The sequence below is a fragment of the Peromyscus californicus genome, unplaced genomic scaffold (assembly GCF_007827085.1).
Source record: "Peromyscus californicus insignis strain IS unplaced genomic scaffold, ASM782708v3 Scaffold_22__1_contigs__length_63687245, whole genome shotgun sequence".
Classification (NCBI taxonomy): domain Eukaryota; kingdom Metazoa; phylum Chordata; class Mammalia; order Rodentia; family Cricetidae; genus Peromyscus; species Peromyscus californicus.
Window position 1 is genome coordinate 45,713,469 of NW_026294525.1, and position 14,483 is coordinate 45,727,951.

A 14,483-nucleotide genomic window follows, 5' to 3' on the forward strand; every position below is an offset into this window, starting at 1 on the left:
CACTCTTGCTTTCCGACAACCGACAGCCTTACTCAGAATCCCTGCTCATTGACAAAGGATCGAAAAGCAGCAGAATTACGCCAGATAGCCATTTCCCATTATTTATTTTATGTTAATACAATAGTCCTTAAAGATCTACCCCTTTGTAATGTTTATTTTAATTATGATTAAAAACACAGAAAACCCAAAATAGATGAGAAGAAATTGGGCCTGGAGGATTACTCCCATGATCACTCATTTCTGGCTTGTTACTCTTGTGTAATACACGTCAACCTCATGTTTGTTCAGCTCCCACGTGACTTTTGGGTTTGGGTTATAAGATGTATGAGCTTCACATCTACTGCTGATACCAAGAATGCCATTCCCCAGGATTGTAAGAAGGGCGTGATACCAATTCCAGCACATATTCAGGAAACTGTGACTTGTGTTTATAACTAAGAGAAAGGAACAGGGGTAAGGCAAGGAAGAACTATGAATAGAATACAAGGGCTGAATCCCTCTGGGGAAAAACAAAGCTACCATTTAATTAAGTTTTCCCAATCATTATTTTTTCTCCAGAGTGACTGGAGGTAAAAGGTCTCAGACAACACTTTGAACTTGAACTGAGGCTTCACTTAAAAAAATGCCACTCAGCTAACACATGCGACTCCCCTAGCTAAGTGGGGAAGCTAAACGTTTCAGTGGAGCCTGCTAGGATTTTAACCTGTGGTTCCAGGGAGTCTGTGCATCGCACAGCTGATGTTTGTGCCACTAAAGCCAGTGCCTCCAGAGTGACTCGTCTGACGGCGGTATATTTGGCAGTTGGCACATAGGCTTGACTGCGTGTCTGCTTCCTGCTGGGAGGCGTGTTCCATGAGGGACCCTTCTTCACCTCACCTCTCCTTGCCTACTATCTCCACCACCACTGCTTGAACCCCTGACTCTAGCAGATGAAAATGAGAGCGTCTCAATGTTTTGTGTGCTTTCGAGACATCCTGTGGATATCTGAACTTTCTCAGGACTGAAAGGTCTTTATTGTGTTTGGAATTTGTGGATTTGGGGGAGTCGCTAAGCTAATTCGGTTTTTGCTTCTGTTAGTAGTGCATGTGGTTCTACCAATAGGAAAGTGTGAGTCCACGAGAGAAGACTTACGTTATGAAAATAATGAAAAGTAGCAGTTCTTTAGAAATTGCATTGTTCTGAGTGAGGGCTCTGGGTTGGTGAGAGGCCGTATCTGATATGAACCTCATGGCAGGGAAAGAGGGGAAGAAGTTGTAAACTGTTATCAGTGGCCTCAGGAGACTGCCCTTTAATAATGGAGGTAAGACATATCTGTGTGAGAAGATGAAATAGGATGCTATCAGGGACATGAAATGTAGGTGAGAGTGGCGTGGAAGAGCACCGCCAGCCACAGTTGGCCTTATAGGGTCACTAGGAGAGATGAGCAGGGTGTGCAGAAGAATGAGGTGATGTCTGTCGCTGCGGATGCAGGCATGAGAACAAGTGAGGATTAGAAAAAAGTGCTTTGGTAAGGGTGCTGGCAATGCTCCTGTGTGGCCCCTCAGATGGAATGTCACTTGAGTGAAACTCTAATGTCTTAGATATGCAAGGAACTACGAGAGAAGGTTACTTTTTGTTGATTGTTTTTGTTTTGTTTTGAGACAGAGCTGACTAATTGTAGGACAGGCTGATCTAGAGTTACTGCTCCTGCTCCCTCAGCCTCCAAAGTACTCAGAATATAAGTGTACACCACGATGCACGGGCTCAAATCTTAGTAATCATTTCCAAAGCATTTTTTTGATGTGACCCCCATATCAATATACGACACAAACAGGTGATCTTCCTGACATAATTGTATTTTGATTTTTATCAAAGAATGTTTTCTTAACATTATAAAGGCTGAGCATAATGCGAAAAGGGGGGAATACAAATCACTCATGATTCTGCAAGTAGACAGGACTAATGCTGTTGTTTATCACAGCGATTTTTCTACAGACGTGTATGAACAACAGATGTACATTATTTTGTATGTACCCCTGTCTCTGTATTGCAGTGAAAAGGCATCAGAGAACACAGAACAAAGTTGAACTTTCATTTCAAGGAGTGGTTCCAGAATCTAAGTGTTGCAGAGCTGTGCTCTCTCTCTCTCTCTTTCTGTGAGTGTGCGCATGAGTGTGCGAGTGCATGTATGCGTGTGTGTGCACTTGTGTGTATGTATGTGTGAGAGAGCATGTGTCTGTGTGGAGGCCAGGGGTCAATGTCAGAAGCCTTTTTCTATCCCTATCCACTTGAATTTTTTGAGACAGTCTGTGGCTGAACCTGGAGCTCACTGATCAGCTGGACTGGCTGGCTAGCTGGTCCCCAAGATCTGCCTGTCACTGACCTCCACCTCCAGCACTGGGGTTACATGTATGTGCTGCTACCCCTGACTTTTACATGGGTGCTGGCGGTCTGAACCCAGGTCCTCATGCTTGTACTTTAGTCCACTGAGTCATCCTCCAGCTCAGACAGACATATCTGTGCCATATTCACCACACTGAAAAGGCTGGGCAGAGCCCAACCGAAAACATTTTAAATGTGCCATTGTATCGGAAGCATTCCTTCAGGTCTACTGGAGCACGATGGGAATGTCTGGATGCAGAAGGAAGTCTGCTTCATTAACAATTATTTTGCAAGTTTTTGAACTGAGTTTGATTCTAGCTTACAGTTGATTCTGAAAGGTGCATTTTAATAAGATACTTCAAGATTTATTTGTAGTAGTAGGACATATAGTGAATTTTATGATTGAAAGTGTATGAATTGTGTGGGTTTTATATGGAATTTTACCAAGATTTAGTTAAACAATTTGTTACAGGAATATTTTTAAATCATGTTATTCTATCAGCAGGGTGCACATACATATGTGTGTTTAAAACACACTAACATCTTTTAAGGGGAAAAAAAGCAATAATTTCCTCAGTAAATTGTCTGTTTTCTTTATAGTCTGGCACAGGAGCTTGAAAAATCACAAAGCGTCCAAGGAGGAGCTCTCAGTTCTCAACGAAGACGACAAAGAGCTGGCCGATCTGCGAGGCCTGGCGGCTGGAGTGGGCCTGGCTAATGCCTGCTATGCAGTACAGTACGTGACCCGTGCCATCTTCTTGGATCACGTAGGCCGAGCGTGGACCCAGTAATGAGGGTGTCCACACACCTCACATTTCCCAGGGGTCTTTGGGTATCACCGTCGGCAACATTTGCTTCTAGTCTCATACGTGGCTTGGGAGAAATGGTGGCGTATGTGGTTGTCCTATAAGAGAAATACAAATCCATTGCCCTCCATTATTTAATCACGTGATTAAAAAGACCAGCTTAAGAAGGATGTATCACTTTGAAAAGAGTGAATGACTGAGAAGGGAGAAATTCTAGAGGTCTTGCATGTACCTTCCCATTCTACCATGGACACCACATGATGATCGCCCACAGTGTCTCTGTAAGACAGATGAGGTTTAAACTTTCATTATCATTATAATTAAGGAAAATAAGTATTTCTTTGCATGAGACACCATGTCATGCTCTCTGTTAAAAGAATCTTAGGGGGCATAGGCCTTGCTTGCTGAAATCTACAAACAGGATTTCAAACAGATACAGAAATGAACCAAACCAGCTCTTCAGAGGAGATTTTTGTTCATTTGTTTGTTTTTAGAAAACACTGTGTATCTGATATTTAAGATTCTTTCTGGAGCTAGTGAGGTGGCTCAGTGGTTAAGAGCATTGACTGCTCTTCCAGAGGACCCAGGCTCCATTTCCAGCACCCACATGGCAACTTACAACCGTTTATAACTCCAGTTCCAGGGGGATCTGACATTCTCTCTCACACACAGATAGACATGCAGGCGAAACACCAATCAATGAACATAAAATAAAAATAAAAAAATCATTAAAAAAAAGATTTTAGCTAAAAAAAAAACAAAAAACCTCAAAGTGTACTTAATTTAGATTAAGCACCAATGCTGTAATATTCCAAGGTGAAGACAGGCCTTTTGAAGGCTGATGTGGTGGTGGAGCTGGTTTTTTTTGGTCATAGTAAATCTTGTTTGTTGTGGAAGCAGGTACGTGAGTCAGGTGAAGGGAAAGCTCCAGGGCCCAGCTGCTTTTGTTGCTGTTTTCTTCATCTGCAGCAGTTTTTCATGAATCTGCAACCCAGAGAATTTCATAACCACTCATTTTGAAAGAAGCAGCTGCAACAGAAGCCTCGGGGAAGCCTTCACCTTCATGCTCTTGTAGAAATCATGGTGTGCAGAAGTAAAGGGACACACTCTGTGTGAAAACTGATAGAATAGCAAAAGTATAGGAGCATAAAATTCCTCATTACCATATTAGAATGCACAGTGCTGCCAAGCACTGAGGCTGCTCCATTTCTTTCAAACACAAACGCAGAAACCTAAGGTCCTCAGGGAGAACACACATATGGTTGTTTTACAGTACTCTTCCAACCCAAGAAGAGATCGAGAGTCTTCCCGCCTTTCCTCGGGAACAGCTGAGCCTGCGCCTGTTGCTGGGGAGTGGAGCTTTTGGAGAAGTGTACGAAGGCACAGCCGTGGACATCCTAGGAGTGGGCAGTGGCGAAATCAAAGTGGCAGTGAAGGTAATGTGCATCCCTGAACCCTGTCCTGCACATGACTGTAACATCCAGAGCTAGCAATGGAGAAGAGGCCTTCTAGAACTGTTAGCACGGGGCACTGTATGGCTCCAAACAGGATTTCAGTCTGCTTACTAACAAAGACATGATAGGAGTTAAGGTTGATGAACAGGCTAGTATCCTGGATTTGTCCATTATCCAATGCATATAAAAATCAAAGCATCACACTGTATAGCAAAATTAGGTGCAGATAGTATGTCAACTAAAAAAATAAGATAAATTTTGGGCTGGAGAGTTGGCTCGGTGGTTCAGAGTGCTTGTTGCTCTTGCAGAGGACTTGGGTGTGGTTCCCAGCACCCACACACAGTGGTTCGCAAGCATCTATCCGTAACTCCAGTACCAAGGGATCCCAACTACTTCTTCTGACCTCCAATGGCACCAGGCACACGTGTCATGCACATACATACATGCAGGCAAAAGCACTCACATAAAATAAACACACCTTTAAAAAGTAGGTTAAATTTAATAATAGCAGAATGTAGAAGTCTGTCATTAGCTACAAAAGCCAGCCATTATTTTCACCATTTCTAACAGGCTTTTAAAAGGAGACTATATCCAGGGCTTATGTTACTACCAAAGCTATTAATTAGGTAAAAACCTAGTGGAGTTTTACTTCCCATTGAAAATACTCTAAGGGAGGGCTAGAGATAATAGCTCAATTTGTAGAGTCCTCGCCCAGTACTTCAAAGGGGGCTTGATCCTCAGCACAACATAAAACAAGGGGTGATGTGCATGTCTGTATTCCCAACACCGTGGAGGAAAAGTAGGAGAATCAAGTTCAAAGTCATTCTTGGTTACATACAGATTCAGAGGCCAGCATGAGCTATAAGAGATACTGTCTCAAAACAACAATAACAACATACTTTACATGAACTAGAATTGTACAATAAATTTCAGGAACTAGGCGAGGACTTAGCATACTTTCTCAGACTTACTGCCCATGTGGTCTCTGTTTTAACCTTTGAATTCTGCCCCTGAAGCTCAAACAGCTTTAGTAAATATTTAAACAACTATTTCCACTAAACGTTACTTACAAACATTGAAATTTGAATTTTCTATGTCATGAAATACTATTTTCTTCCTGATTTCTCCACTATTTAGGAGCATAGAGGCTGGTTTCAGACTCTATGATGTGTAGAAATAGGTAACAGAACATAGAGGCTGTATAGACACAGGTGACAGAACATAGAGGCTGTATAGAGACAGGTGACAGAACACAGAGGCTGTATAGACACAGGTGACAGACAATAGAGTCTGTATAGACGTGGGTGACGGAACATAGAGTCTGTATAGACACAGGTGACAGAACATAGAGGCTGTATAGACACAGGTGACAGAACATAGAGGCTGTATAGACATGGGTGACGGAACATAGAGTCTGTATAGACACAGGTGACGGACAATAGAGGCTGTATAGACACAGGTGACAGAACATAGAGGCTGTATAGACACAGGTGACAGACAATAGAGGCTGTATAGACGTGGGTGACAGAACATAGAGGCTGTATAGACACAGGTGACGGACAATAGAGGCTGTATAGACACAGGTGATGGAACATAGAGGCTGTATAGACACAGGTGACGGACAATAGAGGCTGTATAGAGACAGGTGATGGAACATAGAGACTGTATAGACACAGGTGATGGAACATAGAGACTGTATAGACACAGGTGATGAAACATAGAGTCTGTATAGACACAGGTGACAGAACATAGAGGCTGTATAGACACAGGTGACAGAACATAGAGGCTGTATAGACACAGGTGACAGAACATAGAGGCTGTATAGACACAGGTGACAGAACATAGAGGCTGTATAGACACAGGTGACAGACAATAGAAGCTGTATAGAGACAGGTGACAGAACACAGAGGCTGTATAGACACAGGTGACGGACAATAGAATCTGTATAGACACAGGTGACAGAACATAGAGACTGTATAGACACAGGTGACGGACAATAGAGGCTGTATAGACACAGGTGACAGACAATAGAGGCTGTATAGACACAGGTGATGGAACATAGAGGCTATATAGAGACAGGTGACAGAACATAGAGGCTGTATAGACACAGGTGACGGACAATAGAGGCTGTATAGACACAGGTGACGTGACAGACTACATCTGCTCACAGGCTTTGGTTGCCATTATGCATTTGGTGCATTTTAAAGAAATACAACATATGCTCTCATGATCTGGTAACACTTCTTTTTGATAGAAGGCTGAGCAATTTCATATACTTAAACAATATCTTGGTATGCACTTAATGGAGATTTTTGCTTTAGGGATGGCCAATCTCTGTTGCCAAAATTCTTTCCATTTCCAAATGATAGACTTGAAAAGTCCTGTAACTTTCTCTGGGCCCATTAAACATGTATGTATGTATGTATGTATGTATGTATGTATGTATGTATGTATCTATCTATCTATCTAGATGACTGCTAGCCTAGGCATACTTGTGGTAGGCGAGAGTTCCCATTTCTGAAATCCTTTCCAGATTGTTTCTTGCTCTTTGTCTCATAACAGCAATGTGAGTGCCAAGAATTAGGTAGGCATCACCTCCTCACTCAGACCAGGGAGAGGAGGTAGGAAGGTCTACATATATGATTCAGGAAGGGGAAAGTTTCCTATAAATCTCTCCACTGCATCAGTTTCTCTCTTAGGTTTTGTTAGCTGGAACTGAGACATGGGACTTAGGGCAAAGAGATTAGAGAGTTTTAGAATAGATTTTGATGATTAATTTGCAACTATTGACTAGTAAAGGACAACACTCCTCCAAAAAATGAAGCAGGGAGTGATTGCAGGTAAAGTGGGAAAGTTGATACTGAGAAGAAAGTCTGAAAAGATACTGACCCATTGAGTGTTCGAATTAGTGTGTCTTTACATTTTTCTATATTTCTGTATATGGAAAGAGGGCTCAAGAGCACTGGCTGCTCTTCTTGGAGATCCAGTTTTGATTCCCATAACTCACATGGCCGTTCACATCTGTCTGTAACTCTTATCCCAGGAGATCCAATACTCTCTTCTGGCTTCCACAGGCACTGTGAACACGTTGATGTACCCACACAGATACAGGCAAAGAACCATACACATAAAATAAATAATAAATTAATTAAAAAACACAAATAATTCCATATTTCAGAGGTACCTTACATGTTTGTTCCTCAATCCCTTATCTGGCAGATTGAGATATTCTTGATTAAACAGTAGCAATTATGGACATTTTAGAGACCACACACCCCACCAGCAGGGGATTTACAGATCATATGCAATGCTGTAACTGTGATTTAGTTCCAGATATCATAGTGGATATGTCCACCAAACAAACAAAACAACAAAGAAGACAAAAAAATCAATAAAATATTGTCTCCTTTATCTGCTCAGCTCCTATAATCCACTGGGCTCCCAGTGTCTGATTGCTGACCTGCCTCCTTTTCTCACAGACCTTAAAGAAGGGCTCTACAGACCGGGAGAAGATTGAGTTCTTGAAGGAGGCACACCTGATGAGGTATTAGCACAGCTCATGCAGTCATTTTCTCTGATGGGTGTGAATAGAAAGCTTTTATTTCTCTGTGTTGGATTTTTAGCATCCCAATGACCAGATAATTCTGAAACTAAGCGTGAACAAAAACTTTCAAAGGAAATACATCTTTAGTATTAAGTATTCTCTAGAAACCAATCTAAGGAGCCTGGGTAGGTAGATCCCAGGCAAAAGATTCTCCCATCTCTTATCTTTAGTTAGGAGTGTATTCTGCAAGTAAATTCTGAAGCTCTTTTGCTTTTAAAATGTACCTATTCTTAATGAGGGATAATGAGTCAATCAGACCCAGGAAGAATGTTCTTTTATGAGTTCTGATGTTATCAAGAATATCTCTTGCCCAGAAAACTTGTCATCAAGTTTTCAGTCTGCAGCAGTCACGAGAACTGCTCAAGGACATCTCGAGGAGAAGCGGGAGGCAGCGGCTCACAGGAAGTCAAGCTGGGTCCTCTGATTAGGCTGGAGCTTACTCACTCTAATGACTTCACAAACCAATGAGGCTCAAACCTGAAGATCTGAGTTGTTTCCCTAAAAGGGAGAGGATATAGGTCATAATTGGGATGGCACAGACATGCTTCCAAACATCTTTTGAAGAAGGCTAGTAGTCAAAATTACTTTCTTTTCCAATCATCAAACCCTCATAATGAGAAATATTATTTCTTCTAAAACTTCTTCTATTCTACTCAGATGCTCTGGCCACTAGGGGTTGCCATGTTCCCTCCTTAAGGCAAGCATACAGAAGGGCTCTTAGGCAAGGAAGCTTTCTCTAGTCAAAGGAAGTCAGTGAGTGCTTGGAAAGGACACCTTGGGTGAAGAACTGCTCTGTTCCCTGAGGACCCCCGCTGGGACTGCTGTCACAGTCAAGTCATCTAGCTTGTGTCTTTTCACCTTTCAGCAAGTTTAATCACCCCAACATTCTGAAGCAGCTGGGAGTCTGTCTGCTGAGTGAGCCCCAGTACATTATTCTGGAACTGATGGAAGGAGGAGACCTTCTGAGCTACCTGAGAAAAGCCCGGGGGACGACGGTAGGTGGTAGGGTCTGCTGTATTGACTTTGTAAAGCATCCTGCTAGGCTTGCCTGTTGATTTTCTTCAAGTTCCATGTGCAGTAGCTCTGGCTGGTGGGAGAAGCTTTGAAGGTGGCTATGGAAAGAAAGTGCTTCTTCTTTTCACATTAGATTAGGGTATTGGAACCCTGAGCTAATATTTGAACCTGGTTTTAGTACTGAATGAAAAAACAGACCTCTTGTAAACAAAGGCACACCCCCAGTATGGATTGTGTGGAATTAGAAACGCATATCTCTTAATTTCATCTACTCCGTCTATCCCAAACTCTATTTTCAGTCTTGAGGTATACTAAAGTTTGTAGTTGGATCTGCTGACCTTGATCTTGCTAGACTGAGCTATTCTTCAGGATGATAGAGCTATTTGAATTTTTAAAAAATTGTTCATTTTTCCCTGTTACTGAAAATAGATTTTTTGGTCACATAATGTATGTCTTGATTATGTTTTCCCTTCCCTCTGTTCCTCCCAGTTCCTTCCCACCTTCCCTCCCATCCAGATCCACTCCCTGTCCGTCTCTCATTAGAAAACAAACAGACTTCTAAGGGATGATTAAAATAAAATATAATAAGATAAAACAAAAACTGACAGGTCAGAATTGGACAAAACAAAAGAGTTGAAAGAAGTCAGAAGGAGAAGAGTAAAAATAAAGGTCCAAAAATCAAATATAGATGTAGAGACCGACTTGTTCACACACTCATGACTCCCACAAAAACACTATATATGCAAATGACCTGTAGGGTAAAAGAGAGAAAAGAGAAAAAAAAATAGATAAATTAAGAAAAGAATCCCTGAGATGATGTTATAAGACAAGGAACCTCCAAAGATGCTGTTGAATTTGTTTTCCGTTGGCCATCTAGGCTGGGCATGTGGCCTAAGAGTGGTTTGTCTCCCCAGTGAGACTCCCTTGAAGAAAAGTAAACTTTGATTCTCAAGCGGTTATCAATTGGAGATAGCACCTCCATTGGGGTGGGGGCATGTGTCTGCCTCCCCTTTTGGCTCTAGGACCCGATCTGGCGCAGACCCTCGCAGGCCCTCTGATTGCTGTCTCAGTCTCGATCTGTTGACTTAGAGGCCTTATTTTCTTGGTGTCCTCCATTGGCATCACACACTTCTTTGGGCTGACACAAGACTCTTGACTTCATGTCTCCCCTCTCTTCTGTCTACTCAGTGTCTGGTTTGCAGACTGTGGTTTTTGCTCTAAAGGAACTTGTCACGTGGCATGTTACTAACAGCATATGGAAAATTTCAAAGTTCCTGCATGGAGGGCCATAGTTACACATCCTGTGTATCTTTCTATGCCATTCAAGTAAGGGAGAAAGCAGAGAGTTCATTTAGAGTGGTTTAGAGGAGTTTAGTGGTTGCTGGAGCATGGAGCAAAGACAGTGATTTCCACTTTGGGAGAACTGGGAGGACTACCTGGAAGATATTTAGGACAAAATCAAGGCAGGAGATGAACAGTAACAACTGTTTTTTTTTTTATTGAGTGATTAACATTTGCAGGGATAGACCTTGACCAAGGTTTAATATGACAGGAGTTTAGTAAGATACGACAAATGGCAGCAGCATCTAATGTTACGGAGGCTACATATGGGGCGATGGGGTATCCCAACTTGTTACAAGGGATAAGAGACATGGTTAGGGATTCAGGCAGGCCAGTGGGTAGGCAGCATCATGGAAACCTTATTGGAAGGGAACGGGGTGTTAGTTACCAGCATGAAGTTTAAGAGAGTCATAAAGTGCTTACGAGTAAAGTGGGGTTTTCCCATAGCAAAGTAGGGTTACGTTCACACAGCAGCTAGCTAGCCAGTCAGGATGCCTGGCAAGATTCAGACATAGGTCATGACATAGGTACCTAGTGGACCTGAGTCAGACTTGGAAGGGTGTGATTAAGTGCTTGCTATATATAAGCAGTGCTACACATCTTATTTTCAATCTTGAAAGATCAGTTGTACTATGTTCATTTTACATATAAGAAAATTGCCTACTTAAAGTAAATTCAAAGAATTAGCAGCAGAACTATATTTCTCATCTACAGATATAATGTATCACCATGAGTATTTGTATATTTTCCTCATGAGTTATTGCAATCCTAATAAAGACTCCTGTAGAGCAGCAGGCCAGAACCTGGTGAATCAGCCACAGATAGCGTTGCATGGGGCCTTGGTGGTATTCCGTCCCAGAATATGAAGACAACCTCCATTTCTATGATGTGAGCAAGGTGGTGGGATAGCGCGTGGCAGCACCTTTGCATGAGTAATTGACAGATTGTAAGGTTGCATGGGTTCAGGAGTCGTTTGAGATGCTCAGTGAGGGATGTGGGGCGATATCAAGAATAAGGTCTATTCTAGTGAGGAAACACCTGGAAGAAAACGAGGAGGGTTGAAAAATACAGAGCAGATCTAAGGAAGGACAAATAGTTCAGAAAAACTGAAGTGCAGCTTCTGAGAGGAAAGGCGAAGGGGAAATTAATGGGCATATAGAGTCTGTTGCAGCCTGGGGCCGCCATGAGCCTATGCCCAACCTCTGATAATGGGTTCTACAGGAAGTTAGGGGCAACAAGGGAGCTAATGAAAAGACAAGAGGCTGAACACACGGGAAGTCTTTGACTACATCAGATTAGGGCTGAGAAAGGCCTGGACCAAGGTAATTGCAGGGATATGAAAAGGCTCAATGTATGACTATGGCCTCTAGGCAGGAACTTTGAATTTTCTCCATATGCTACTAATAAAAATTTTGACCATCTTTTCTTCCCCACTAGAATTCCTTTCAATGAGTATAAGCTCATCTATATTTCTGTTGACACTTATAGATGAAAAAAAAAAGTATTCTGGAAAGATAGTTTTCCTAACAATTTACAGGGTGGGAGGTTCTATGTGGAACAAGCCCATTGTCCTGACTAACGTAATCAAAGGCCATTGACCCAATCATTAATCTAGCTAGCACAGGTTATTTTTAATAGATTATTTCTACTACTGTGTGATCAGATACCATTTATTTATTAAGTGCTTATTGTATGTTGGCAATATTGTATATCTTATTTTGAATCTTAAAAAGTCTGTCATAATATGCCCATTTTACATTGCAAGAAAATTGCCTAATTAATGAGCAAATTCACAGAATGGACAGTAGAACTAGATTTCAAATTTACAAATATAGCTTGCTACCATGTATAGTTGTATGTTTTCCTCTTGAGTCCTTGTAACTATAATAAAATTCCTTTAGAACACTATATATAAGAATATACGTTCATATATGCATATGTATTCATATATATTTAGACATATGTGTATGTATTTTCTGCCAGGTAAGAAAGTACTTAGAATGTTTCCTTTATCTCTTACAGTTTCATGGCCCTTTACTCACCTTGGTTGACCTTGTAGAGCTGTGTGTAGATATTTCAAAAGGCTGTGTCTACTTGGAAGAGATGCGCTTCATTCATAGGTACTATGGTATTTTGGATACAAGGTTATTGGGTGGTCACATGACAACCATGTATAGTTTGGGTCTCCCACACTATAGAGTTAAACAGTTTCATTCCTTCGAAGGAACAGTATTACTTAAAGAGTCTCTGTGTTAGTTACTTTTCTCATTACTGTGATGAAATGCCTGGCAAATATAACTTAAAGAAGAAGGGAAAGGTTTATTTTGCTTATAGTTGGAGAGAACAATGCATCATAGCGGGGGGGTGTCGTGCTGGCAGGGGTGTGAGACAACTGATCACATCGTCTCTGTACTCAGGAAGTAGAGGGAGGTGAATGCTGGTGCTCAGCTGGGTTTCTCTTTTTTATGTACTCTGGGACCCTACCTAGTAACTGTTCACAATTAGGGTAGGTTTCTCCCACCTCAGCTAACCATATGGAAACTCCCTCACAGACATGCCCAAAGATCTGTTTCCTGAGGGATTCTGAATCCTGTCAGGTTGTCAACTGACGTTAGTCATCAGATGTCTCCCTTCTTTCCAGACTGTCTAGCATTACTTGTATGATTTCTGGAATGCTGTTTACCACTATCAACTGTAACTTCTACTATAGGGATCTTGCAGCTCGGAACTGCCTTGTATCTGTGAAAGACTATACCAGTCCTCGGATAGTCAAGATCGGTGACTTTGGACTGGCCAGGGAAATCTATAAAAATGATTATTATAGAAAGAGAGGAGAAGGCCTGCTTCCTGTTCGGTGGATGGCTCCAGAAAACTTGATGGACGGAATCTTCACTTCTCAGTCTGATGTATGGTGAGCTAAACAGGGCACAGAAAAATGGGGGCAAAACTGCCAAATATCAGGATGTATAACTTTGCTCTTTTAAGAAAATTAATTTATCCCCCCCCCCCCGTCACCGTGTATGATATGTATGCAGGGACATTAGTGATTCACTCGAGGCTGGCAGTTGAAGAGAACTAGAATATGTCTCAAGTCCTTTACATCTCTCTCTCTCTCAATTGTTTATCATTTATCTTAAAATTGTACATGAAATAGACTCATTTATTTCAACATTTTGCTATACACCAAAGGTTTGCAACTAGTCGAAATGGAACTTATCAGCAATGTTCATGGAAGTGCCCCAATACTGACTGTGGGGGATGTTTCCTCACTAGTTTATAGACAGACTTGAAGTAATGGGTCATAAAAAAACCATAGACCTTGAGGAAGTTTGGTCTCTTGATTATTTGAGTTTTGCTTATTGTTCTCAACTTTTGATTAGAGCTCCTAAAAGTTTATAAATTTGTTCAGTGAATTTTAAGTTGTTTAAGCCATAGGAAAAAAATCACATAGGAGAAGAAACTTTGCCCTTAGCAATCCATTTTTATTCATAACTTTCTTCTCTGTGTTTATCATTATTCTATCCTCTTCAAATTCAGGGTAGGGGGAGGAAATGGTGACCAGCTCTCTTGCTCACCTCCATGTACGTCTGCATGTATTCATGTGTGCTTCTGTCTCTGTGTACATGTGTGCCTGTGCATGTCCCTGCATGTAGGTCTGGGTCTTCATGTGTGTGCCCCCTACTAAGCCTTTCTGTCATCTTTGAAATGTGGCTCATCCACAGTGTCTTGTTCTACTTTTTCTTAATATCAACCTCCTTTTAAGTCTCCTATTTGCTTTTTATAAGGCCAATAATGCCAATCACAAAGTAGACCCTGTAGCCCCAGGAACAATGATGTTGGAGAAGCTACTGTAAACCTGATATTTGTAATAAATATAATTAAAGAGAACCCTTTAACATCCTA

General features: G+C 41.5%; 1 protein-coding gene across 2 annotated transcripts in view; it reads left to right on the forward strand.

Moving 5' to 3' along the window:
* Positions 1–14,483, forward strand: part of Ros1 (ROS proto-oncogene 1, receptor tyrosine kinase) — a 127,613-nt gene that overhangs the window by 100,317 nt on the left and 12,813 nt on the right. For both annotated transcript variants that reach the window (XM_052751345.1, XM_052751344.1), the window contains 6 exons: positions 2,962–3,097; positions 4,441–4,603; positions 8,101–8,165; positions 9,091–9,220; positions 12,603–12,700; positions 13,291–13,491. In XM_052751345.1, the coding sequence (XP_052607305.1) occupies positions 2,962–3,097; positions 4,441–4,603; positions 8,101–8,165; positions 9,091–9,220; positions 12,603–12,700; positions 13,291–13,491 (793 nt within the window). The remainder of the gene's footprint in view (positions 1–2,961; positions 3,098–4,440; positions 4,604–8,100; positions 8,166–9,090; positions 9,221–12,602; positions 12,701–13,290; positions 13,492–14,483) is intronic.